Source organism: Phocoena phocoena, chromosome 19, assembly GCF_963924675.1.
Source record: "Phocoena phocoena chromosome 19, mPhoPho1.1, whole genome shotgun sequence".
NCBI classification, from domain to species: domain Eukaryota; kingdom Metazoa; phylum Chordata; class Mammalia; order Artiodactyla; family Phocoenidae; genus Phocoena; species Phocoena phocoena.
Genome location: NC_089237.1, coordinates 5,566,292 through 5,593,247, shown reverse-complemented (window position 1 = coordinate 5,593,247; position 26,956 = coordinate 5,566,292). Strand labels below are relative to the sequence as shown.

The following is a 26,956-nucleotide window of genomic DNA, read 5'->3' as shown; positions in this document are numbered from 1 at the left end:
AAAGGAGTCGGGCAGGGCCTGCAACAGTTTGGCAGCCACCGGACTGGGGAGGTGTGGAAGTCTCCGGTTAAGGGACGGTCCCAGGAAATGTGTGGTTGCCCAGACATCACACAGCAGATGTCCACGTGCTCAGGGAAACATCATAACCAACCGTGGACATTGACAAGGGAAACAGAATTGCCACCTCCCAGACCTGCATTAACATCCACGTTCACTGACCTTAACATTAACCACACGTTCACACCACCAGCCAGTGGTTGCACCAGAACGAGCTGTGACGTGTGCGGGGACAGGCACGTCCACGCATCCGGCCTTTCAGGGATGCATGTTTATTGAGTAGCTACTTTGTGCCTAGCAGTCTCCTCCGTGTGAGATTAAAGCAGAGACAACGTGAGCTTATTTAAACTGTAGGGGAGGAAGCCAGTGATGCACAAAGCAAAGGGCACCTCCAGGTGGTGGTAAGTGGAATGGGTCCAGGAGCAGGTTTGGCATTTTAAATAGGGTCGTTGGGAGAGCGCTTCATGAGAAGCTGCCACGTGACCAAGGATGAAGGCGAACAGGGCGTGAATCACGTGGATCTGGGAGAAGAGTGTTCCAGAAGGAGGGGGAAGACGAGCAAAGGCCCTGAGATCCGTGGGTGCTTGGCGTGTACAAAGCCCAGCAAAGAGCCCCGTGTGTCCCAGTGTGATGGGGCGTATCACTTGGAGTCCTCAAGGGCTTTGGCTGAATGAGGTGGCAGCCACAGGGACTTGGGGACAGAAGAGGGACATGGGTGACTTGGGTTTTTAAAGCCTTGTGCTGGCTGCTGCGTTGAGAGTAGCCTGAAATGGGGAAAATGCAAAACATGAAGAGGCGGCAGCATCGTCCAGGTGACGGTGGTTTAGTCCGCGCAGTAGCAGGTAAGAAGCATCTGCTCTCGGTTCCATTTGAAAGGGGTAGAGCTGATAGAATTTGCTGATGGACTGAATGTGGAATGTGAGAGATGGAGAAGCAATAAGGATTTCCAAGCAGTTGGATGACAGAGCTTCCAGTTACAGCGCAGGAAAAGGGGAGATGGTGGGAAGGGGAGGCGCGGAGGGAGAGCTGGTTTGAGACGTCGGACTTCCAAGGGGAGACACCCAAGGGAGCTGGGCACACAGGTGCAGAGTCCAAAGGAGAAGGTCCAGGATGTAGGTGTGAACGGTGGGATCCTCAGCATATAGATGGTCCTGGAAGCCCGGAGACTACATACAAAACACCAGAAGTCTGAAAACTGAGCCCCGGGACCAAAACAAGTGATCGAAGTCTCAGAGCCCACATGAAGAACGTGCTTCCAGAAGGAGGGAGGCAGCAGATGTGCCAACTACTACTGAGAGCTCAAACAAGAAGAAATCTAGGAAGCAATTATTCAGGGATGGGCAGACAGCCCATGAGCCTAATCCGGCCCCCCACTTGTTTTTGTAAATAAAGTTTTATTGGCATGCAGCCACACCCATTTGTTTACAGATCGCCTTTGGCTACTTTCAAGTCACAGGCAGAGTTGAATAGCTGCAACAGAGACCATGTGGCCTGCAAAGCCTAAAATATTTCTTACCTGGCCCTTTACAGAGGGAGTTTCCAGAGCCCTGGATTAGCGTTAAACAGGCCAAGTTCACAGGTGACTCTGATAAGAGCTGGGGGCAGGGAATGCCTGCTTGGAGTGGGTTCACGAGAGAATGAGGAGAGGCAGCCAGTACCGACATCCCTTTTGAGGAGTTTTGCTTTAAAGGGAAGTAACAAAATGGGGTAGAGACTGGAAAAAGACAGTCAACGGAACGGAGGCGGTTTTAAGATGGGAGGAATAACTCATTTGTGTGCTGATAGAAATGATTCTGGAAAGAGGAGGAATTTGGTGAGTCAGGGAAGAGAGGAAGCTGTGAGGGGGGTGATGCTCTGGAGGAGCTGAGAGGGGCTGGGATTTAGTGCAGTAACGTGGGGCCTGCCTTAGTAGGGAGCCAGCAGTTCAGCCCTGGTCACAGGAGGGAGGCGGAGGGTTAGGGACACAGGGCAGGAGGTGGTCCAGCTGGGGCAGGGAGCTTGTGGAGTCTTGTGTGATGGCTTCCGGAGCTCAGTGAAGGGTCCTGAGCCAGGAGTGAGGTTGGGGAGGGAGGGAAAATGGGGAAGGGTTGTGTAGAACTCGGATGCCAGAGACTGCAGAGAATGGACCAGGCCAGTGTATCACGGTGGCCGGGCCACGCAAGGCTGTGCTCGTGAACTGAAAGTGTGGCTTTCCTCCAGCGACGGCCAGCAATGTGACATGTGGCCATGAACCTGACTTAACCGAGGCTAAAGTTCGGCCTCTTGCCTGTGGTGAAGCCCGAAGGGGCAGGGAATTGAGAATAGGAGAAGGTGGTGATGACGAGTCACTCCTACACCTGTTCCCGTCTAAGGAAGGTGTTTATCCATTAGCAGATATTTATTGAGCATGATTCTAGGTGCTTGAGATGCCAGAGAGCCAGAGACGTGGGCCCTCCAGGGAGCGTGTTTTCTAGCAGACACCTGGCTACCCATCAGCCTGCACGGCAACTCAGCTGTGTGCCCTTGGGGTTGGGGTCAAGCCTCAGCCCCTTGTGCTATTTGCACAAATGTCACTTAATCCTCATCCAACAAAGGTCTGCTGAATTCGGTTCACACAGGTAAGACCTGCCTGCTGAGGGTGCCCGTTTATGTACGTGTGGTGGCCCTGCGTCCTGGACCCCCCTCCTCCCCTCCCCAAGAACGTGACGCCAGCCACGGGCACCCCCTGTCCTGCGTTATCACTTTTCTCATGCTGAGATACGTTGCATCTTTCCAATGCCTCTTCCTGGCCTCACGTTTGCTTCAGCCATTTTTCTGGTTGGTCCCTTTATAGCAGAAACCCTCCCAAAAAATGTCTGCCCGCTGCCTCTGCCCCGTCTCTCTTGAATCCACTCCAAGTAGGTTCACTCATTCATTCCAAACAGTGAATGAATGAATGGCTTCATGTGTGACTATCTACCTGTATCAGAAGACTGAAAACAAAAAGAAGAAAGAAAAAGGGAGAGGTTAGAGAAAAGCAAGGATTTGATGGTACCGAGTCGTCCTAACTGCCGTTCACACATGCCAGGTGGGGACACTTTTATTAGCTTTCTCACTTTTATGAACTTTCTCCAGGCAAATTGAGAAAAAGCCAATAGCGTGCCGAAACCCCGTTGGCCAGCAGGTGGCGCCAAATGCTCGCTAATCCTCTGCGGGCCAGGGACTTGCAGCCTTCCCAGCGCCTCCATTCAGAATTCTCAAATGCCTCGATTCCAAGTTCTAAAAGTAGTGAAGCAATGTTCATTGCAGCACTCTTTGCAATAGCCAGGACATGGAAGCATCTTAAGTGTCTATCGAAAGAGGAATGGATAAAGAAGATGTGGCACCTATATCCAATGGAATATTACTCAGCCGTAAAAAGAAACGAAACTTGAGTTAGTGAGGTCGGTGGACCTAGAGTCTGTCATACAGAGTGAAGTAAGTCAGAAAGAGAAAAACAAATACCATATGCTAACACATATATATGGGATCTAAAAAAACAAAATGCTTCTGAAGAACCTAGGGGCAGGACAGGAATAAAGACGCAGATGTAGAGGATGGACTTGAGGACATGGGGAGGGGGAAGGGGAAGCTGGGACGAAGTGGGAGAGTGGCATGGACGGATATACACTACCAAGTGTAAAATAGACAGCTAGTGGGAAGCAGCCGCATAGCACAGGGAGATCAGCTCCGTGTGCTTTGTGACCACCTAGAGGGGTGGGATAGGGAGGGTGGGAGGGAGACGCAAGAGGGAGGGGATATGGGGATATATGTATGTGTATAGCGGATTCACTTTGCTATACAGCAGAAACTAACACACCATTGTAAAGCAATTAGACTCCAATAAAGATGTTAAAAAAGATAAAAATTTTTTAAAAAATAAAGTAACATTTTGTGTAGATATCCAAAATAATAAAGAATGACACAGTCAAAAAATAAAAATAGTGAAGGATCTGCTGCTTCGCTGACGACGGGTGAGTGTTAACCCCAGTGAACGTGAAGTAGAGCCGTCCCTCGGAATCCGCGGGGGATCAGTTCCAGAACCCACCGTGGATACTACCAAACTCTGCAGGTGCTCAAGTCCCAGGCGGCTCTCTCTATCCTCAGTTCCACATCCACGGATTCAACGAACCACAGATCCTGTTGTACTGCGCCTGTCTATTGAGAAGAATCCGCATAGAAGTGGACCCGGGCAGTTCAAACCCGTGTTGTTCGGGGGTTCAACTATTATTGGAAGCACCGTGGACACCTGCTGCGCTCCTGGACTGAAACTTTCTGCAGAATTGCCGTGTCTTCCTTCTTTTTACGACCTTTGCACCTCACCTTGGTTTTGGGAAGTGGGTGTCCGTGACCCCCACTATACAGATGACACAACTGCGGCTCAGAGAAGTCACCTGGGCAAGTCAGTGGTGCGCTGGGGTCAGCCCAGGCCTGCCTGCCTCTACGGCGAGCTGTTCCAGCTGTCATGTGTGTCCCTGGGAGCCTTGTCAACCTGCAGAGGCTGATCCCACAGGTCCAGGGTGGGCTGACACTGCATCCCCGAGCAGCTCCTAGGTGATGCCGATGGGCTGGTCCTCAAAGCCAACTCTCGACTCTCGGCTGGGTTTGAGGTGGGTTCACGCCAGCAGTTTACCTACACTGCACTCAGGGTCCTACAGAACAGAATTGAGTTATTCCTACGGTGGCAACATTCTGAGGGCCGACCGTGCCCGTGCTGTGCTAAATCCTGCAGGCACTGCAGTGAACAGACGCGTGGGCTCTCTGCCCTCATGGGGTTTACAGTCTAGCAGAGACTGAAGGATTAGCTGTGAAAAGGAACACTCTGGAAGGGTTTCTAAAACACCTATACTATTTCTTGGGCGACTCACACCTCCCATCCGGGTGTGTGGATGGTACGAAAGAAGGTGTGTCTGAGACCCTGGGATCGGGCGGGGGCAAGGGGGGAAGCCGGGTGACTGTCTCCCTCACTCCAGATCCTCTGTGCCCACAGATTTATTTCTGGGAGGCCCAGCGGCGGAACCTCACGGAGCGGGTGAAGACGCTTTTCCTGGCCGAGAACGGCGTCAAACTCAAGAACCTGACCGGCTACACCGCCTACATGGTCAGCGTGGCAGCCTTCAACGCCGCGGGGGACGGGCCTCGGAGCACGCCGGCCCGGGGCCAGACCCAGCAAGCAGGTGGGGGACAGACTGGAGGGACAGACGGCGGGGAGGGCGGGGGGCACCTGGCGTCCGCGATCGTGGGGGAGTGGAGGCAGCTGAGCGATCTGGGCTGGGTCCCCGGGCCCCGTGGGACGCCCTCCAGAGTGGGGGAGCGCAGCCCACCCAGAGGGGCCTAGATATGAGTGCCCAGAAGAGGGGCACTGTCCCCAGAAAGCCTTGGAGAGGCCCCCAGATCTCGCCCTTCCTCCCCGCATCTTCTCCCAGTAGCCCGCCTTGCTGATGGCCAGTCCATGCCTAGCCAGCCGCCTTCTGCTCCAGGTCTGTTCCCATCTGACTTTCTCATATCTCCCTGGCTTTGTTCCCTCCACCAGTATTTACTAAGCATCCTCTGTGGGCCCGCACTGGGCCACATGCTGGGAACACGACAGTGAATGAAACCAACAAGGGCCCGCTCCTAGGGAGGGAGTCGGATCGTAAACAAGCATCTAGATGAATTAACCTCAGGTGGTAGTGGGTGTGAGTGATCTAAGGACTGAGGCAGGGAGTGGACAGATGGCCTCGGTTGGCTTTGCCTGCGGAGGGCTCGCGGAGTGGCTGCCATCTGAGCTGAGATTTCAGTGAGAAGAGGCCAGCCGCGGGAAGTTCTGGAGGAGAGGGGTGTTCCGGGCAGAGGGGCCAGTGGGTGCAAAGGCCTGGAGGCTGGAGGGGATTAGAGAACAGAGAGAAGGCCAGGTGGCTTGAAAGAACGTGAGAGTCAGGTGGTAGAGGGTCTGGGGGCCTTGGAAGGAAGTTTAGGATTAATTCTAAGCGTGCCGGGGAGCCATTGGTGGGGATAAGCGTCTGGGCAACAGGATCTGTTTGTGTTTATAAAAGATCGCCCTGGCTGCTGTACCAGGTACAGGCTGATGGGGGGGAGAGGAGGGAGGCAGGGAGGCCAGTTAGGAGGCTGGACAGCAGGGCAGGGCAGAGGAGTGGGCGATGCTAAGAACCCTGCAGCCCACACGTGCAGAGCCAGCCCTCTAGATGGTATCCAGAGCCACTTCTCTGGCAGCAGTACACGTGACCTTACCGGAAGCCCTGAGGACGGGCAGGGCAGGAGTTACCCGGTTTCACGATGAGCAAGGGTGGCCTGGGAAGTGATGCTTCTCCCCTAAGGTCCCCCAGCTGGTCCATGGGGGAGCAGAGACTGGGGCCCAGGATATCTGAGCGTGTCCTGGGCTGTCTTCATGGCACCGGTCCCCTTCTTTGCCTGCCATCGAGTTTTCTCCGCGTGGATTTGAATACAGGCCTCTTGGCTTGAAGCATCTTTTCCAACCTGCTGTTTCCCATTCTGTTAATTACCTTTCTCTTAAAGACAGAGTGAGACCCCGTGGAGTCGGTTCCTAAGTATTGCCCTCTTTGGGGACGAGCTCTGGTTCCCGAGGGTCGATCTGCCTGCCTGTCTGTCCCGACCGCTCTCTGTCAGTGTCATCGGCCGGATGTGAGCCCCTGGGAGCCTGGACGCTTCCGTCAGCAGGACAAAGTGTTCTGTCTCACGTCCCTCTAACAGAGGGGAGGCAGGAAGGGCCTCCAGAGCTGGCCTCTGTCCTTCAAAGACAGCTCCCTGACGCTGCCTCCCGGGGCTGGAGCGGAAGCCGGCCCAGATTAGCTCCGGCTCCGTGGGCGGGCAGCTCCGGACAATAATAGCCCGGTCGTCCCGCTGGAGCCAGCTCGGGACGCTGCATGGTTGATGTTCCCTTCCCTTCCTCTCTGTCCTCCCCCTCCGACCTCTCCCCCACTCCGATGTTTCTGGGGTCACTCTGGGATTCTTGGGCCAAGAAAGCTTCTCTTCCAGAGCGTTGAACGCTCCTGTGGTGTGGTGTCTCTCGGCAGTCATCCCCGGGGCCCCAGGAGCAGGAGAAAGTCCACGTCCGTGACAGTTCTGGCAGGTTGTTTAGGGCCCACCTGATGCTCTGAGGCCCAGGCACCCCCCAACCTCCTCCACCAGGGAAGCCAAGGCATCGCCCGGCCCCGCAGTGACCCCGGGGGTACAGTCCAGGCGTGTCCTGCGCTCTCAGCCAGGGCTCAGGGCCACTTAGCAAGAGGAAGCCTGCGTTCTCCAACTTTAGGGAAAAGAAAGTCCGCTTTTCTCCCAGTACTTGGACTCTGATGTTGGAAAGAATGCTGATGACCTCAGCGGGGGAGGGAAGGGGGTCCAGTGACCTCTAGTGACCCCTCCCACCCTCTCTGGCACGAAGCCCTGCTTTCTGCTTCTTCCCGGGCCCAAACGCCCCTGCTGGTTCCTTGGAACCAAACCCAGGGCTTTGAACCTCCAGGAAGGAGGAAACAAAGCCCCTCTGCTGTCTCCCCCCCAGCCCCCAGTGCTCCCAGCTCCGTCAAGTTCAGTGAGCTGACCACCACCTCAGTGAACGTGTCCTGGGAGGCTCCACAGTTCCCCAATGGTGTCCTGGAGGGCTACCGGCTGGTGTACGAGCCCTGCACCCCCGTGGACGGTGAGTGGGGCCCTCCCTCCCGCGGGGCTCCCCAAACCCACCCTCTACACAGGTCCCCTCCGTGATCACCACGCAGAGCCATGAACCCCTCCCCTCTTACAAACGGGAGACTGAGACCCCGACAGGACAGGCCAGGGCATCGCCAAGGTGAAAGAGTGGCAAGTTGGAGGCAAAATTGCAACAGTAGCCCCAGCCTACTGAGTCCTGGGAGAGAACTTTAAAATACATTCTCCCCTTCAGTGGATGGAAGTGGGGAGGAGTGGAAGGACCCCTGGGCAAAATACAGTATCCCGAGATGGATAATAGAGATGGGCCATCCCCCGATGGTCCCGTCCTACGTGTGACCGCCAACCTTAGGGGCTCAGCCCTCCTCCGGGTTAGTTCTTCTCTGCCTTTCGTGGGGTCAGGAACCCCTCTGAGAATCTGATAAGAGCCTTGGAACCTCTCCCCGAAAGGTGCACAAGTCCGGGAATCACTGCGGCCCTGCTGCCCTCTGGGAACGTCAGCTCAAGCCTGTTGCTCGGCAACTAGCCTCCCTCCCTCCCGCTTGCCCTGAGCCCTGTTCCTCAGTGCCCTCCCCGCAGCCCCGCCCCATCCATCCAGACCCCCCACCCGTCGGGACCCTGCCCCACTCCTGGGCCCCTCCACCTGCTGCCCCGCCTCGGCCAAGATTACTGCTGTTTGCTTAGAAAGGCAGGAAGGTGGCCTATGTCCGGTTCCAGAGCCCAGTGAGGCCTTAGGGGTATGGCTGGCCTACCAGGTGGCACCCTGGTGGCTAGAGGTGACCGCTTCTGGGGTCACCCCTCCCCGACAGTGGAGCCTGACCAGAACAAGGGGCGGAGCCCTGGGAGCCGAGGCGGCTCAGCAGTTCTGGGTCAGCCGAGGGAACAATGGCCCTCAGTCTTCCCGGCCCAACCTGCGTGCCAGCAGTTCACCGGGTCTGGAGGTCCCGAGGGGGAGCTGGGCCCCAGGAAGAGGGGTGGTCAGGTGCAGGACACAGGAAAGGGGCCATCTCTCCCACGGAAGGGTGGAGAGGACAGAGGTCACGGGGACGGGACGCAGGGGGACACACGGCTCTTGTTGCGGTGGCACCAGGGGACCCACACCTGGCGAGGCATGGTCACTTTGCCTGTCCATTCCTCAGTCCAGCAAACAGGCCCCGCGAGGATGCAGCAACCCCTGCTTCTCTGTAGGGAAAACCGAGGCCCAGGCCAATGAAGGGTTTGCTCAGAAAAGTCGAGGGGCCAGGTACCCAGGGCTGCTGTTCCGGGTCCCAGGGCACATCACCACGTGACCGCACGGGTACACCGCTCCTTCAGGAAGCCCCTCGAGATCGCCCACTTTTCTGTCCATCAGGACTTCATTCATTCAATACGCTGGGCCCCGACCCTGAGCCAGATGCTCTGTTATTTTATTTAATCTCGTAACACCTGGCCTAAGACGCCATTGATACCCTCAGTCAGTAGAATAACGCGAAGCCAGGGTAGGAGACATGCTCAGAGACCCCCTAGGCAGCTCTGGGGTCTGAGCCCAGCCTGCTGGCCACAAAGCCTGTCTCCTGGGGGTGGCCGGCTGGTTGGTGTGCGTGAGAGAGGAAACCCGGTCCTGGGGAGGCTGGCGGTCGGGAGGATTTTGACTTGGGAGTCATGGCGCGCAAACTCTCACCTCCTGGAAGCCATCCAGCCTCCCCTCTAGTTGCCAAGATTTGGACTGCTGTAGCACCCTCACTTTTGCCCTGAAGAGCCTGGCGGGCTCAGCTGGTGGAGGGCCGGGTGTGGGCTCCTGGCTCTCGCTGCCACAGGAGGAAGGAGGTTGTCCTGGGCTCTAGGGGCAGCTGCACCGGTGCCCCCTCCAGCTCTGGACGGTGGTGTCTTTACAGAAGCACTCGCCAGAAGGTGATCCTTGGGGTTTGAATTCTGTGGGATGGAACGCGGGGGACCAAAAACAGGGGGTGAAATATGTTTGGCGTACAACGGTTAAGTTAAGCGAGATGGTGAGTTGTTTTTTCCCTCCAGATGCTGAAGGACCCTCTGGGTTTTCAGTCAACAGACAGACAGGCAGGCAGGCAGGTAGGCAGTACATATATATTCTTGAGAACAGCCCGCGGGCTGTGTTCTGAGAGCAGTCTGGAAAACACTCTGTGTGGCCAAGGGTGCTTGTCCCAGCCTGACTCCAAGGGGGTGCAGCCCCTGGCCAGCTCCTCCCCCATGGCCTCCCCCGGCCCTACATGCGGTGTGTCCCCCCCTCCTCCAGGAGTCAGTAAGATCGTGACAGTGGATGTGAAGGGCAGCAGCCCTCTGTGGCTGAAGGTGAAGGACCTGGCGGAGGGGATGACCTACAGGTTCCGTATCAGAGCCAAGACCTTCACCTACGGGCCCGAGATCGAAGCCAATGTCACCACGGGCCCCGGAGAAGGTAGGGGAGCCTTGGGCGGACGCAGGGGCTGCTGTCTCCATACACGGTGTTCAGCCCCCCGAGTCGGAAGGGGGTGCCCAGAGCCGTGCTGGAGCCCGGGGGTGCAGAGTTGAGCAAGACGGGGTCTCTGGTGGAGCACGTGGGGCCCTGGGGTTGTAGGGGGTGGGCCTCGGGGGAGGAAGGGAGGAGGGGGGGGGCATGTAAAGGGGGAGATTCCAGAAGACTCCATGGGGGTGAAGTCATCCATTCAGATGGCTGCATGGGAATACAGACCGGCGTCTGCAGAATTCTGAAGCTGTGGTGGAGCAGGATGGGAAGGGGTGGGTGTCCAGGTGTGAGGGAAGGCCGGCCGGACTATGGAGTGTTTCTCAAGGTGCCACTGATGTCAGATCCCCCGGGGTTCCTGTGATAAGTACAGATTTCTGGGTCCCAGGAAGTTCAGCATCTCTGGCAGCCACCCTGGGAATGTGCATTTGAACGAGAGCTGAGGTAGCTCTTTGCTACCCACTGTGAGAACCCACGCTCTGGGGGTCTTCAGGCTTGGGAAGATGACACTGGGCAGGGCCGGGGGCACCTGCTGGCTGCATCCTTCCTAGACAGAGGGGCAGGGTTGGGGGCAGGGCAAGAAAGGAGCCAGGCAGTTACAAGCCAGGCCCTGTGCACTGGGCCTGGGGGAAGGGGAGGGGAGGGAGGGGAGTACCGGGGACCAGGGAGGAAAGAGTGGCTTGGTTTGGGTTTTGCGATGCCTCTTGGGGTCATTGTCAGGCTGGGGGAATTCTTCAGGGCAACTTGAGGTTGAGGCTTAGTTCCGCAGCGTCTCTGTCACCCGTGCAGTGTGTCCCAAACATAGAATCCACCTCCCAGCCACTCTGAACTTCCCCCTCGGAGAAAGTACACAGCCCACCGCAGACTCCCCCTGAAATCCCTCCTCCCCGTCTTCCCCGCCCATCAGCCGGGAGTGGAGGAGGCCCCAGCTCAGCCTGGGGCTGGGAGAACCAGGGCTGGGAGAGCCGCTGCCCGCCCGCCTGCCGGGAGAGCTGGGCCTGCGGAGGCTGCCTCACCTGCCTGGCGGGTTTGCCCAGGGGCTAGTTCAAGGCAGCCCCCCTTCACTTTCTCTTCCTGGGCACTTTCTGTTCCCTGCCCCTTATTCTGCAGAAAAGCCCTCTGGCCCCTGGGCTCTGTTGGAACAAAGCCTGCAGTGCTGCAGGGGGAAGATTGCCAGGGAGCTGCCCCCTGCCCCGCCTCTGCCCTCCCCCTGCCCCCAGCCTCCCCCCCATCCCCCCAGCACCTCTCACCTGAGCCAGCTTGGCTTCCTTGGGAGACAAAAGCAGGAAGCTAGCCGGCAGGAACAAGAAGGACAGAGCGGTGGCATGGGGACAGGAGAGGGCCGCCTGGAGGACAGGGGGTTCTAACCAGACGGGACGCTTGAAGTGACCCAGGGCGGGGGGGATCCAGAGGGGGGCGGTACAGAGCTGGGGGGAGGGGCCTCTGAGAAAGCACTGAGCTGGGCCCATCCAGAGGAGGAGGGGTCAGCAAGGGCGGATTGCAGCTGGGTGTCCTTCTCCCTCCAGGCTGGGCAATGCTGGAAATGCTGGAAGTTTCTAGTCCAGGAGGAGATGACAGCTCCTCTCAGCCCCGAGGGCTGTCCTGTGCGGAATGAGAACTCAGGGTCCCAAGGGCCCCTGCCCCGCCCTTCACATCTCCCTCGGGCTGTGTCCCACGGCCTCCATCTCTCAGCCGCCTTTGCCCTGTGCCGTGGGCAGGATGCTCGTTAGGGGAGGAAGGGGGACAGGAAGGAAGGCAGTGAGGCCCTCTGAGGTCACGGGCGGTGCTGGACATGGGCTGGGCAATGGGCCACCACGCTCTGGTAGTGAGTCTCTGGCCTGCTGTCCGGCTGCAAGCCTTTACAGGCCCGGAGGATCTTCAGTCTGAAGCTGGGCTCTCAGCTCCTTTCCCCGCAGGCGTCCACAGGGGCCACCGGGCCAGCCGGTCACCCACCCCCTCGCTCCCTGGCTCACTCCCTCGTCCCATAAGCACCTAGGAAGCACCTACTGTGTGCCAGGCCCTGGGGGTACAGGGCTCCAGATGTCGTGGGGAACAGCAGACAGGGGCCCTGGGAGCAGTGGGAGCTGGTGCTGCAGGGCACCCCAGGGAAGAAGGGGTACAGGACTCTTAGCAGATAGCACGGGCTCACTCCTCTCACTACGGAGGCGAACATCTGTCTCCTGCTCTGGTCCCTGGGGCCAGTAGCCCGCGTGGCCAACTTAACAGAGCCAGCAGTGGGGCCAGGTTCTTCTTCCTGTTGGACGCAAAAGTTCCAGATCCTCCTGCAGCCCTGGCCTCCTCTCTGGCCTAGCCTTAAAGCAAATGCAGCTGGGAACCTTTCTGGCATCGTCACATATACCTCTCCTGGAGTGCAGGGGCTCTGGGTGACCTGGCAGAGAATAAGTCAGATCCAGCAGGCCTGGCCAAGAGGCACTCCTTGGGCCTCGGCACGCACAGGTTTCTGGAGCCCCTGGCCGAGGTTGGTTTTGACGTCCAGCGCCTCCTGCGGGAGCTCAGGAAGACAGGCTGGGCGCCTGTTCTGGCTCCCATGCATCCTCTCACCCACTGTGTGCCGTTCACAGGTGCCCCCGGGCCGCCCGGAGTGCCCATCATCGTGAGGTACAGCTCGGCCATTGCCATCCACTGGTCCAGCGGAGACCCCGGCAAAGGCCCCATCACCCGCTACATCATAGAAGCCAGACCTTCAGGTATGTCCCGCCCGGGCTGAGCCGGCTTGCCCTCGGGAACAGAGTGCCTCCACTTGGGGCACTGATGTCGTCGCGTGAGAAGGGGCTTGTGCTCCCCCAGGTGAAGCTAGAGGTGGCCCTGTGACGAGTGGGAAACGGGACTTGCATCCTTAGTTAAGGGAAACCCAGGAGGCCCCGGAGAACAGCTATAATCACCAGGTGAGGACCGACTCATGTAAGGGTCATCCAAGAAGCCAGAGAACAGGGCTTCCCTGGTGGCGCAGTGGTTGAGAGTCCACCTGCCGATGCAGGGGATGCGGGTTCGTGCCCCGGTCAGGGAGGAACCCACATGCCGCGGAGCGGCTGGGCCCGTGAGCCATGGCCGCTGAGCCTGCGCGTCTGGAGCCTGTGCTCCGCAACGCGAGAGGCCACAACAGTGAGAGGCCCGCGTACCGCAAAAAAAAAAAAAAAAAGAAGCCAGAGAACAAAGATTTGGGCTCCCATCTGCTAAACACCCATGTCCTCCACACGACCCCACTGACGAGTGCCCCACGAGGAGGCTGGCTGTCCCCCGGAGCCCCAGCTGCCTCTTTGAGGCCCATCGCCGCTATCATGGCTGTCACTGCAGTTCCTATAATGTCTCAGCCTCTCCTCTCAAGCCTGAAATCGAATCACAAGAACTTCCAAAGCCATCAGGAGATGAGCGGTTGATAAGTCGCTGCAGGGGGCTGTCCTCCGAGCTCCTGTTTCACAGTCGAGGTGACACCTGCTCCTGCTTTTCTGGCTCCCCTTACCCCCAGGAGCTCCCCTTACCCCCAGGAGCTCCCGGCCGCGGCCAGCTCCCTCCGTTGCTAGGTTTCTGAGTTAATCAGAGGTGCCAGAGTCAACTCAGGCTGGAGGCTTGTTCTCTGTATTCCGTGGATCTGTGATTAGGTAATTGAGGTTGAGAAACAAACAAAAAGACTGTGTTGGTCCAGCACGGATAGCAAATACTAATCAGAGTGGGAAGCCAGCATCTCAGTAGCTAATACTTCTAATGGGGTGCTGACACATCCCAGCGACGTGGTTAATACCGCGGGGTGGCTGAGCGCTGAACATCTCTATAGCAAATAGTTCATTCCAGCGGTTCCAGGAAGGCGCTCCCACCCTGCCATTGCCTTAATCTTGGACTAATAACTGCAGTCACAGATAGCTATTACATCCAGCACCTCAGATCCAACGTGTAGCCGGAAGATATACGCAGCCTTGGCGCCCTCCCCTCTCCAGATGGTCCCTCCCTGGCCCTCCAGGGCCAGCTGCTGACTTGGCTGGGAGACCTCCGCGTGCTTCTCTCAACCAGGGCCTGTGCCTGTTTCTCCCATCCAAGTTGGCCTGCCGGGGCGCCAGGCTCTGGAATGTTGGCGCTGGACTTCAGCCCTGTGGATTTTCCAGCGTTCCCTGGGAGGCCCGGCAGGGGACCTGGTGTTCCAGGTTTGGGGGCCGCGACTCGGCGCACACACTTGGGGTCAAGGACTGAGTGTCAGAGGAAGGATCAAGCCGGGACCCCCTGAAGGGCGGGGATTCGGGGTGGTACCCGAGAGCTGGTGACGGGAACACGAGAGGAATGCCGTGCCTCTCCCCCCGGCTGTACATCCTCTTCGGGATGGAATCGCTCGCGTCCTTGGCTCTGCCGGCATCGCCTGTGCTCCCTCCTGGGCAGAACCAACTAAACATGAGAAGCCAGACGCTGCAGACCAGGGAGGGATTCTTTCGGGCCAACTCCCAGGGCTGTAGGCCAGAGACACAGCACAATACTCCCTCAGCTTCTGGCCTGGCCCCGTTGCCCCGGCTCCACCCTTTGCTCCTGTGTGGGGAGGAACAAGGAGGGTCAGACAGCAGGCCGGAGCCCCCAGCTTCTGGGAGGCAGCGGGGTCCTGGCCGAGCCCACCTGGACACGGTCATGGTGGTCAGCGCCGTCCTGGGCACAGGGAGGGCGTTCAGCGCTGGGACGAATCAGGCATCTCAAGGCTGAAGCACCAGCGCTGCCACCGTGACCTTGGGAGGATGAGCTCAGCTGTCTCCAAGCCTTGGTTTCCGCATCTGTAACGTGGGTACAAGTGTTCTTCCTTCTCACCGTTGCTGCCAGTAAAGCCCTTGGAACCAGGATGCTTGATAAGGAGTGAGTGTCGCTGTTCGGTCATCGTCATTGGTATCACCACCGTGCCTGTCATCGAGGCTGAATGAGAGAATTCAAAGTCACAGGAGGAAAATGGATTTGCACCCCAATACTTGTATTTCGGGGCCTGCAGTACTGAAATTGGGGCCTGTGTTTCATGATGCTATGAAAAGGCCAGGGAAGAAAGGTTTGCACCCACTGATTCAAAAACACTTCAAGTATGCCTGTGCTGGGTGCTGGGCTACAAAGACAGATTTGGCACGATCCCTGCCCTGGAGGAATTTCACAGCCTAGCAGGAGGAAGAGAGATAGTCAACAAAAAGATGTGATGTGTATGAGGCAGGCACAGAAAAACAAATCATTAAGAGGGAAGGTGAGGACCCTGGAGCCTTCTAAGGAGAGCAGAACGCAGACGGGCCGCCTTTCAAGCAGAGGGACCCAGACGGGACGGCAGGAAGGTGGCCTCCACAGGTGCCACCACACTCCTGGTCCAACATTCAGAAATGATGATGGAGTTACGGCCACTCCACCGGGATTCCTGACTTGGCTGGATCTGTAAAAAATAGTGTGGGGAAGGAAACAAACAAAATCCATCCACCCCGGGGAATGGCCGAGCTGGGAGCAGCCTGTGGGCCAGAAAGACAGCTCTTACACCAAGGACTTGAGAAGCAGACAAGGAAGGACAGTGAAGCCGGTGGAGCGGAGGACGTGCTGTGGGAGCTGGTCCAGGCCAGCGGCAGCTGCTCAGGTTGAAGACCTGGGCACTCAGCCCACCAAGGCCCTTCCGAGACCCCTGGGCCCTTGGTCCATGTGAAAACGGGTCCCGCCCAGGGCCCAAGTGGCTTGACACTTTGGTTGCTGAATCGGCCCCGCACTCACGCAAGCAGGACTCACCCTCTTCCCCAAGTCAGGCCAGCCCCATGGGCCCCACACAGAGCATCTGTGGAGGATGCCACTGGGCCCTGGAGGATGCTGCTGGCCTCTTCTCTTGCATGGGCAGCACGCTCATTCCTTTTGAAGCAGGTGGAAATGAATGATGGCCCAAGAGGACAAGGCCCAGAGAGCCACAGACAAAGGGGGACAGGCCTGCAGGTTAAGTCAGGAGCTCAAAGGATGGGGGTGTAGGGGGAGAGCGGACGGAGTCCCCTCCAGCTCTCACTGGTCCCTCATTCTCCTCAGATCTCCGCTCCCAAACGGAGCCCCATCACATCCAGGCAACTTGACCAGAACCTCACAGGCAACCCCCGTCCCTCCTACAGCGATTGTTAGAAAGTCCTGTTCTTTTTGTCCGATGCCACTACTGTGGGTGTCTTGAAAAGGAAGGGGGATCAGAAAAATAGGGGCCTGGTTAAGTAAAGGAAGGCCTGCCCCCATGATACCACATCAGGCAGCCTCTTAAAAGCATCTGAGCGGCACGCTTTACTGACAGGGAAACGGAGCTGTAGATTTCTTCTTCTGCACAAATGGCTGGAACGGTGAGGCTCCTTCTCTGCATGGTGATATTGGGTTGGGTGTTAAAGGAGTTTCTGCCTATTATACATTTTTTATTATACATTTTTTAATGTTTTACGGACATTTAAATTAAAAAGAGGGAGGTCCCTGGCAGTCCAGTGGTTAGGACTCAGCGCCCTCACTGCCGGGGCCTGGATTCAATCCCTGGTCAGGGAACTAAGATCCCGCAAGCTGTGCGGTGCAGCCTGCACAGATAGAGAGAGAAAGAAAGAATAAAAAGGTCAGATACATTTTTTAAAATGTCTCCTGAGGACCTAGTAGGTGCCATGCACGGGAGATTCAGTGTCGAAGGGGCAGACCCAAAAGGCCCCAGCATCAGAGCACCAGTTAGGGTCGGGCAGGGCCCCTCCTCACGGCACCTCCCTCTCTGTTTCCCTGCAGACGAGGGGCTCTGGGACATCCTCATCAAAGACATCCCCAAGGAGGTGACGTCCTACACGTTCAGCATGGACATCCTCAAGCCAGGCGTGAGCTATGACTTCCGGGTCATCGCTGTCAACGACTACGGCTTTGGCACCCCCAGCAGCCCCTCCCAGTCTGTGCCAGGTACTGTGGCCTGCGGGTGAGGGGTGAGCGGTGAGGGCGCCCCACTGAAGAGCCTTGTGGCGGAGTCTGGGGCAGGGATGAAGGAGGAGAGGTAGCAGCCCCAGAAGACTGGGGTGGGGCCCGCTTCAGTTCTCTAAAGCAGAGAGCCCTGGGCCAGGGCCTGAGTCAGCCTTCAACTCTGGAAGGAGCTGGGGGCCAGGGGTCTTTTGGGCTCCTTTTCAAGGACTCCAGAAGCCCTGGGCAGGGGGCCCGGGGGGCTTGAGGATGAATCAGCGGAACCAAGATGAGAGTCTCCCTGAGCTTTGTCACCCAGGAGATTCAAGGGGACCAGGCCATAAACTGCGTGTTTCCGTGGAAACCTCCCCCCAAAACAGAGCCAGCAGCCTGTGAAGCGCAGGCCTGAGCAAGCAGCTCCCCGATGGGGCAGGACTCCATCCCTCCCCTGCCTCCTTGCCTTTCTCTTCCCATTGTCGCCGAGCTCACAGAGGATGCCAGTATCGAAACCCATGACCCCAAATCTAACCACTAACCACTTTTAATACCGAGGCCTCTTCCCTCGAGGCAGGACTATAACTCAAAATGTCTACTCACCAGGCAAGTTTCACCCTTGCCCTGATAGAAACAAATCATGGGAAGTAAGCACTTCAAGATGAAACAGAAGAGCCAGCCCCCGTCAGGCAGCAGCATGGATTAGTACCGGCCGGGTGCAGGGAGCACAGTACTGGGGGCTTTGGAAGAAGGGGAGTCTCCCTGGAGGAGGCTTTCCGAAGACCCACTCATGTCCACCCTCCCAGCTCCCTTCTGCTACCAGAAAAAGATTTCTGTCACAACTGAACCTTGGGAGAAACTCTCCCAGGCCCGTCACAGGCCAGGCAATCGCCTTTCCAACCACATTGGTGTCTGTCTGTCAGGGTAGCCCCTGGGCCACGGGTGGCAAGGAAAAATAAGGAAGGAAAGATAGCAAGCACGCTGCAAGTCCTCCCTCCTGTGTCTTTAGCAGACATCACTAATCAATCCCAGCACTCTTTCCTAGGGAGTCTAGAACCGACCTCAGAACTTTTCTCAAAACAGCCCTCCGGGCAGTGCTTTACTGATTGGTCAGAGCTGGCCCTTGAGATGAAACCGTCCCCACCGACCTTAGGTTCTGCCTCATTCAGAGGGCACAGACCCAACTACCCGTGAAGTGTGAGAGCAGGTGGTAGGGTCCCAGCTGGAGCAGGAGGTTTGGAGGCAGGACGGAGCTGAGCGGTCCTGGACCTGACACCCACTCCATGCTGCAGCCCAGAAAGCCAACCCCTTCTACGAGGAGTGGTGGTTCTTGGTGGTCATCGCGCTCGTCGGCCTCATCTTCATCCTGCTTCTGGTCTTTGTGCTCATCATCCGAGGCCAGAGCAAGAAGTATGCCAAGAAGACAGACTCAGGTGAGCTGGCACCGAGCCCTGCTGGCTGGGTGGGGACCCTCACGTGGCTCCCTCCCTTTTGGCAAGGGCGGGGTCTTCCCTCTCCTGGAAATGCACTTGCTCTGATGGGGGGAGGGGCGGCGGCAGCCTACGAGCAATCTCCATCTTCTATTATAACAAGAGAAGGGGGAGAGCCCAGCCGTGGGGGAGGCGGGGAGGCCACCTGGTCTACAGGGATGGAGTGAGCGATGGATGTCGATCCCCACCCTCTTCCTTCCCAGGGACCAATCCCAAGTCTGGTGCCCTGGGCCATGGGGAGATGATGAGCTTGGACGAAAGCAGTTTTCCTGCCCTAGAACTCAACAACCGGCGGCTCTCAGTCAAGAACTCCTTCTGCCGAAAGAATGGCCTGTATACCAGGTAGTGGGGCTGTCTGCGTGGGGGACCGGGGGATGGAGGCTTGGGGGCCAGCTGTGCCGAGGGACTGGGGGACTCCTGGGAGGGCCGCAGAGCAGGCAGGGCCCTGTCGTGGAGCGGCATCCACTGGGAATGGTCACGAGGAAGACAGAGGCGGGCCCAGGCAGCTCCACAGGGGCTGGGGAGAAGGTCACAAGGAGGTGGGTACAGAGAGTTTGTGCCAAACACAGCAGAATACAAATCATTTGCACAATTCTGCAAACCACCGACTGCTGGGTGGGGCCAGCTGCTTCTAGTACAGGCCTGAAGCTGCGATAGTTACTGGCCCTAAAGGCGAGATGCGCCCAGCGAAGGTGGGCCAGGCAGGAGTCCCCCCATGACTGCTTATACCTTAACTCGTCCTCCTTCCGGAAGGAGAGGGCCATCGCAGTGTGGACGCCCTCTCCCCCGGGTACCTACTCATACCTGCTGTAGTTGTAGACAGTTTTCTCCCACCGGCCCCCCAAGTCCACAGGCTCAGCGTCATCCTCAAAGGGCAGCATCTTGAGAGCAGCCAACCAGGGAAGGTCTAGGCTGTCCAGCTCCTGTCTCCTCCTGACACCTCTCCAGCCCCAGGCCCCTCCTAGCCCCACTCGCTGCGGCGGGCCAGGCTGCCTGTGTCCAAGGGCAGGGGCGGCTGCTTTGGCTCGTGTGAGCCTCACCTGGTTGACCCGGCAGTGTCAGGCTCCCGGGAGCGCGGGAGCATTGGGGCCGTGGCCCAGGGGCTCCTCTCTCCAGCCTCAGCCCTGTTAACATTCCCGGCTCCTTGGAGGTGCCCGCGGGAGTGGGGGATTTGCTTCTCCCAGGCACAGCTCACAAAGCTTCCCTCTGTCTGGTCCTGGAAGGAAGAGCGACGTGTGTCTTCAGCGGGAGGACAGCGGGAGGGGTGTGCAGGCCGGCCAGCCCCCCTCTCATCTGCTGCCAAAGCCAGCTTTCCAAAGAAAGAGCCGTTTGAGGCCGCGGTGGCCAGCCAGGCTCTGGGGCCCTGCCACGTGGAAAAAGAGGACGTTTCACCCACGGCCTGGCCTCGCCTGCCTCTCACACCCCCGGTGTCCACACACTGCGGCCCCTACCCCGCTGTGTATACACAGAAGTCCATGGCCCCCAAACCAGCCCCAGGTGCCAGGGGCCTGACCCAATCACAATGACACATCAGCCTGCATGTCGCCAAGACTGCATTAGCCTGGCACCCCACTTTCTCCCTCCGGCCACTGTCCTGTTTTGCCTGTCTTGTCTGCGTGAAGCTGCTGTCCGTTCTGCCATCTTACTCTTAAGTAGTTTAAGGATGCAGCTTTGTTGATTGGAATAAAATCCATGCAGATATAGTACAAGAGGTTGGAGGTAGCAGGGGGCGTTGCTTGTGACACAGTCCCAGGCCACCAGATGGTTCTCGGAGTGGCATTTCGGCAGCAAACCGCCTCCAGCCCGGGTGGGACAGCTGGGGTTCAGGGCCTCGGTGCCATAAACGCTTGCTGAAGTAGGGTAGGCAGATCATGGGGGCATCAGGCCCTGGGCAGGGCCCCCTTGTACCCCACCCTGAGAAGACAGAAATAGGGCAGAGTCATGGGGGACCCCAGCCACCTGCCCAGGGCCCCTGGGAGCCTGCCAGCCGTCCTCCCCTGCCCCCATCCTGTCCCCCACCCTCTCATGCACCCCACGACAGGCAGAGTGCCCGAGGCGCCCTATCCTGGCTGTTTGTTCAGATGACTCAGAGCCAAGCCCCTGGGAAACGCACAACTTTCTCTAGGGCTGATTTTTCAAGGTAGGGTGTGACTTAGCCTATCTCTGGTCTCTGAGCAGATGTGGATGGAGGGAGGCCGTGAGTCTCCTTTCTTCCCTAATCCTCTGTGTTAACTCTCAGAAGCTCACTTTGTGAGTTTAGGAGTCACACAGGGAGTTTGTCTGCATGGCAGGTGTCCAGACCTCACCTGAGATTCCGATTCAGGAGGTCTCGGTGGCGCCCAGAATTGCTTTGCAACATTCACTGCCAAGCGCTCCCAGTGCTGGGGCCTTAGAGTCGAGGTTCTCCTTCCCCGAGCCCCCCCATTTCCCTGAGCTGGTTTGGGAGGCTTGTCCTAGGCCTTCAAGACCTGGAGCGTCCCCAGCCCCAGGCAGGGCCTCCAGCCCAAGGCCCTCCTCTGCAAGGCCCAGGCCTGCCGGACGAGCAGACCCGGGAAGGAGGAACACAGGACGGAGGGGTCTGAGGGCCTCCAGGCTCCCCTGCGCCTCCCGGGCTGGACGAGGCTGCTGTGAGTGAGGCCGGGTCTCAGCTCTGCCCCTCCACCCCCGCTCCCACTGTCTAGGTCTCCTCCTCGACCCAGCCCGGGCAGCCTCCACTACTCCGACGAGGACGTCACCAAGTACAACGACCTCATCCCAGCCGAGAGCAGCAGCCTGACCGAGAAGCCCTCGGAAATCTCTGACTCTCAGGTGAGGAGGGCCAGGTGCCTCGGAGAGGGAGGTGAAGCAGCCCACCCCAGGGTGTGAACCTGCCCATCACTTCCTTCCCTCCTTTCCTTTACGGGCCAGAAAACCCAAGGAGTCCCAGAAAACTATCTGGAAGGTGTGTGTAGGCCAGCTGCCACCTCCCAACCTCTGCTCAGAGTTTGCACCCTGGGCTAGTGGGGTCCCTGGAACCCCAAAGAGCATATGGCCCTCTGGATTTGCAAGGGTCACCCCACGTGCTCCGTCCCTCAGTAGCTCTGGGCCGCAAAGGAGCATGAAGACGAGGAGAGCGAGGTTGACACAGCAGCCCTGCTTTGCCAGAGCCCGGAGAACCACTGAACTTAGCTATTCGGGGTCAGAATGAGCCCCAGAAATGAGGGACTGTGTGCCCCGGACCCCCCAAGGATGGAAAGCAGTGTAGACCGTTAAAGCATTAAGCTTTGGAGGTTCAGACCTGAGCTGGATCCTGGCTCTGCTGCCTAGGATCCACGGGCGTCATGGGTGTGCTAAGTAACGTCTTGGACCCTCAGTTTCTCTATCTGTAGAATGGGCTCATGGGGTTGTGGGGAGGAGTTGCTGAGGTTACATTCCATAAATGCCAACTCTTAATATTGAAAAGGGGATGGTGCCTTTGGGAGATCCAGAGCTTTAGAGAGGCTGCCATTAGGTGGCCACGCGGGGACACTGCCCCAGACTTCAGGGAGAGGGGATTGAGTGCATTCCAGCAAAGTGATGTGACAGCCTCTCACCCCAGCCCTCTCGGCCTTGGCCAAGCCTGGCGGTTGCCGAGGAAGGGGCAGCAAAAGGCTACTGTGTCCCACGCCCTGGACCTTTCTGCCCGGTCCTGGGAGAGGATGAGAAGGAAGAGGTGCCAGCAGGGAGCGGGGCTGCCGGCCGGGCGGGATGTGCCAGCAAAGCCTGGGATCCAGTCGCGGCCCCGTGAACCGGGGGCCTCCTGCTCACTGCTGTTTTGTTCAGCCAGGGTTACTGTTGGGCTTGGCAGAGCCAGGGAGGCTGGAGCTGACACCCCAGCTCAGAGCTGGCAGGGACAGAGACCCCAGCTTAGCCTGGGTTACACGGGGACTCACATGATTCAGGTTACGACGTCCTGTTATGCGTATTTAACTCTGCAGCCACATCCGAACTGGGGGCTTCTCCCCAAAGCTGGTGACGAGCATTAGGCTTGTAGGTACCCAAGGTAAAATTCAAAAAGATAAAGGGCTCCCCTGTGCCCGCGGGCTGGTAACAAAGGGCTACTTGAGCCCCAGCCCTGTCTGTGGAGAGAGCGGCGTGGTGCCTGGTGGAAGGGCTGCTCTGCTCAGCCCCCCTTGACCTTCTGCAGAGGGCATTATTGTCCACCCTCATCAGCTGAGCCCTGACCTTTCAGAGAGTAAGCCACCTGAGTGCAGACGATACTGCCCGATGTCTCCGGAGCTTTCTGTGGCCATCTCTGCAAGAGTCTGGAGGACCTTCACGTGGGATACAGAGCTGGTTCCTGAGGCCATGCCAGGGTCCCCCAGCCTTGAAGAGGTTGCTGGGAGAAGAATTCCCATCCCAGGAGCCACCCTGCTTCAGCAGTTACCCCAGAGCGGCAGAGTACCCGGAATCCTCCATTTAGCTATTGGTCTTCTTTGTTCAGAACAAGCCCGTCGCTTGAACACTGTTTCCATAGCATCCTGGAACCAGCCACCCCTTCGGGGAGCACATACCCTAGAGAAAGGAGGCTTCCTGGTTCCAGAATGCCCAAACCGAGGACCGTAGCCCAGGCCTGGAGTTCCACCTGCAGCGTTTGGGATGGTTCTGGATTTGATTTGGGGCTGGGCTGAGTTGAGTTGGGTCTATGTACTCTGAAAGCTAAGTTGCATAAGAGCAGGGACTCGTGACAGTTCTGATCACTGCTGTGTCCCCAGAGTCCTGCACGGCACTGGCATGTGGGCCCCCTGGGCGTATCTGTTGAGAGCATGAGAGGGTCACTGGGGAAGGTAGTCAGGCTGAACAGACTCAAAACCGTATATGGTTAGCGGGTTACAGAAACAAAGATTCGTGGAATAAGCAGCATCAGATCTCAGACACTCAAAGAGGCTCTTCAAAGTTAACGCTGATGACAGAAGCATCCCAAGTGCCTCGCCACGGTGTATCTTCACACCGACACTCCAAGGCAGACCTTGGTGTCATCTTTTTTGTACAGATGGGGAAACTGAGGCTGGGAGAGCTTAAGTGAGTCGGCTCAGGTCCAAAAGTGCAAACCCAGGCTTCCAGATTGTAGAGCCAGATGCTACACACAGGCCTTAGGATGTCAGAACCCAGATCAGCCCCTCGGTCCTACCCCTGTCCTGAAGCCGGTGACGTTGCCCTCATGGCAGACCTTTCTGGAAAGACCTTCAGAACTAGTTAATAAACAGTCTTGAGGATAAGCAACTGGATTTTCTAAAACATAAATTAACTCCAGCCTGTCTTTAAAAGATGAAGACAGGGCTTCCCTGGTGGCGCAGTGGTTGAGAGGCCGCCTGCCGATGCAGGGGACACGGGTCGTGCCCTGGTCCGGGAAGATCCCACATGACGCGGAGCGGCTGGGCCTGTGAGCCATGGCCGCTGAGCCTGTGCGTCCGGAGCCTGTGCTCCGCAACGGGAGAGGCCACAACAGTGAGAGGCCCGCGTACCGCAAAAAATAAAAGAAGAAAGATAAAGACAGACACCCAGAGGAACGTGCTACAGGCGCTAAAATTTTCCGCAAGAAAGACACCCTATAGCAGCTTTGGACAGTGGATCACCGCAGTGATTCTCCAGCCGCTCTGAGGCTGCTCTGAAGGGGGACACTCGTTTGAAAATCTGCAGCACTTAGTTGCGGTTGGTGTGTGACCCTGGACTTGAATCCCAGCCCACCCTTTACTGACCCTGGGGTGGGGGTGGGGGAGATCCTTCAAGTCCTCACCCACACAGCACAGTAGGACCGTCTATCCAAGGGGCGGTTACAGGAGTACGTTAGGTGAGATGGAGTCGGGCCTGTGCAGTGCCAGGTTCATCACAGGGGCCCTAGAAAAGGCAACCAGGATCACGTGGGTTATTTGTTCTAGAATTGTTCTTGAAAACCAGGCAGTTGGCTTTAGGGTCACGGCAGGTCGTATAGGATCCAGGAGGCTACCGTCAGTCAGAGCGTTAGCGTCCTCTGACATGAAAGTGAAAGGGCCCGGGAGGACCCTGAGAGGTTCAGCCATCAGTCACCCGTGTGCCCCCAGCCCCAGGGCACTGGTACATTGTGCGTTGTTAAATGGTGACAATTCCCTGGCGGTCCAGTGGTTAGGACTCAGCCCTTTCACTGCTGGGGCCCTGGTTCAGTCCCTCGTCAGGGAACTAAGATCCCACAAGCCGTGTGGTGTGACCCAAAAAAAACAAAACAAAAAGTTGAATTGCTTCCATTACCAGTTGGTAAAGAGCCACCTCCCTGGGGAGGACCCCAAGAAGCATGCTCGGTGATTCTGCAGCTACAGGTGGGGTCATGCCTGGTTCAGCCGGGGCCACTCCTCTGTGCCTCTGTGGGTCAGATCGAAGTTCCCGCCTAAGCAGCTCGGGAGGCCTGGGTGTCAGCGTCTGCCCGGGGCTGTGAGGGCCGCTGCAGCCGGTGCAGGGGGCAAGCAGACCGTGACTTCTCAACACTCACTGTGAGGGCCAGGAGGTGATGGAGACGCAGTCCTGCCTCCCAGGGGCTCCCTGTGGGCTGGAGGGAACAGACTGGGGACAGAGCTGCTCGCTCGCCCCCCACCCCCCGAGAAGCAGCTGGACCGCACATCAGTGTCTGGACCAGGCAGCATCCACCGTCACGACTTTCAACTCAGGGCTCATGGTGGTTTGCACTGTTAGCCCTGCCCGTGTCAGCTTCTGCAAGGGCACATCCCTAAGGGCTGCAGCCACACAGCCAGCGCCTCAGGCCAGCTGTCTTTGTGAAGTCCCCAACGCCCCACCCCCCCACCCCCGGTCCCCGGAGAGTAAATTTTGCCTGTGCCACCTGGCTGGTATTCTAAGTCAGACCACCCAAAAGTCAGTCTCCAAAACTGGAGGAAATTTGCCCAGCCATTTTCCTGTGATATGGTAATAAACACAAAGTCGAGGTTTCTTATAAACAAACACACATGATACAACATGGGAAAGGCCGTAACAGGGCTGTGGGTGGAGGCAGAGGAGGGAGGGGCTAGCTCCCTTCAAGCGGCATGGGGTGGGCTGGCGGCTGCGTCTCAAGGGGTACAGGAGAAGGGGGTCCAGGCAGGGGGACCCACAAAGGCTGAGGCTGGTCTGAGGGAACTTCTAAAAAGAAAGTATGGCCACTGTCCTACTTCATTTCAAAGTCAGAGCCCACACTGGGTAGAAAAATCACATAGCACACAAGTAAACCTCAGTGGGAAAGGAACTCCAAGCCAATGGCAAGTCTCTTCTAACCGATACTCAGTTCTTTGTGATGTCTGGGCAGCCCCTTTAAGCTCATTATAATGAAATTGAACCTATGAGACAAAGGAAGTATATAGGCCATGTTAGATTTTATACACTGGTTATTGAGCACCCCATCAGAAGAGTGAACATTTTCGAAGGCCTTACTAGGAGCCAGGAATGGCTCTAAGGATTGTTCCAGAATGGTACCACTTAACCCATGAGCCCTCTGGGAGGCCTGGCGGTGTTAGTGGTCACACACAGGTTGGGCCCTGCGTGACACCTGGCAGGGGTAAGGAGCCCAGAGCCCCGGAGAAAAATGTGCCTCAAGGAGGCATCTCCCACCCCCCACCCCACCTCTAACCCCCGGGGAAGGCAGCAGCCCCTGCAGGAGGGGCCTCGTGAGAGCATCCAAGGTGACAGACTCCCATCTAGGCTTCAGGCTAGACTCCGCGCAGGGAGCCCCTGGACCACAGGCGGGGGAGGGGCTCCAGCTCCCAGTCTCCCAAGGAGCTGCACAGGGTGACCTGTCATCTGGGGCAACGCGTTCCTGCCGGAATTCTTGAGATTCAACAAGATAAGGGCACCCTGCCCCGCCCTGGGCTCTCAACACCGGTCCCCAAGCCCAGGACGGCACCCGCCCTGTCGCCTGCTGAGTCAGATACAACAGTCCCTCCTTCTAGAAAGGAACAGAAAAGCCAAAGGCTTTCCATTGCTCCCTGTCTTTTGTCTCCGTCCTTTCTCCGGGGTCCTCCCTCCCGCTGGTCCCCATGCGGCTCACTCCCATCGCCAGGCCTGCTGTCTGCGCTCCCTCCTCCCCAGACCTTGGTGATTGCTGATGGAGTGGCTTTGAGTTGCCGTTAAGAGGCCGGGGAGCTAAAGCAGTCACCTGATTGCTGGCAGCCTGGAGGGACTGCCCGTGAAAGGCCCTCTTTGTGCTGGGCCGGTGACTGGGAAGCTGCGTTCAATTACCGAGGGCCGGGTGAGAGTTGAAAGCCGGAATGGGAGCCCCTGGTCCCCTCTCGCTTTCTTTCTTCTCTTCTCACCCCACCCCCACCCAGAAAAGAAACAGATGTTCTGGGAGGTGGAGGCGGAGAGGAGGACGGTGCGGAGACCCCATCCTTTGGCACTGGAGAGCTGGGGGAGGGGCAGACCAGACTGTCGCCCA

General features: G+C 57.8%; 1 protein-coding gene across 1 annotated transcript in view; it reads left to right on the top strand.

Annotated features, from left to right (window-relative positions):
- SDK2 (sidekick cell adhesion molecule 2) overlaps positions 1–26,956 on the top strand; it is a 258,634-nt gene that overhangs the window by 227,984 nt on the left and 3,694 nt on the right. Inside the window, exons 37-44 of the mRNA XM_065896647.1 lie at positions 5,045–5,231; positions 7,571–7,708; positions 9,962–10,123; positions 12,751–12,876; positions 16,904–17,068; positions 18,349–18,489; positions 18,750–18,888; positions 21,228–21,354. Coding sequence (XP_065752719.1) covers positions 5,045–5,231; positions 7,571–7,708; positions 9,962–10,123; positions 12,751–12,876; positions 16,904–17,068; positions 18,349–18,489; positions 18,750–18,888; positions 21,228–21,354 — 1,185 coding nt within the window. The remainder of the gene's footprint in view (positions 1–5,044; positions 5,232–7,570; positions 7,709–9,961; positions 10,124–12,750; positions 12,877–16,903; positions 17,069–18,348; positions 18,490–18,749; positions 18,889–21,227; positions 21,355–26,956) is intronic.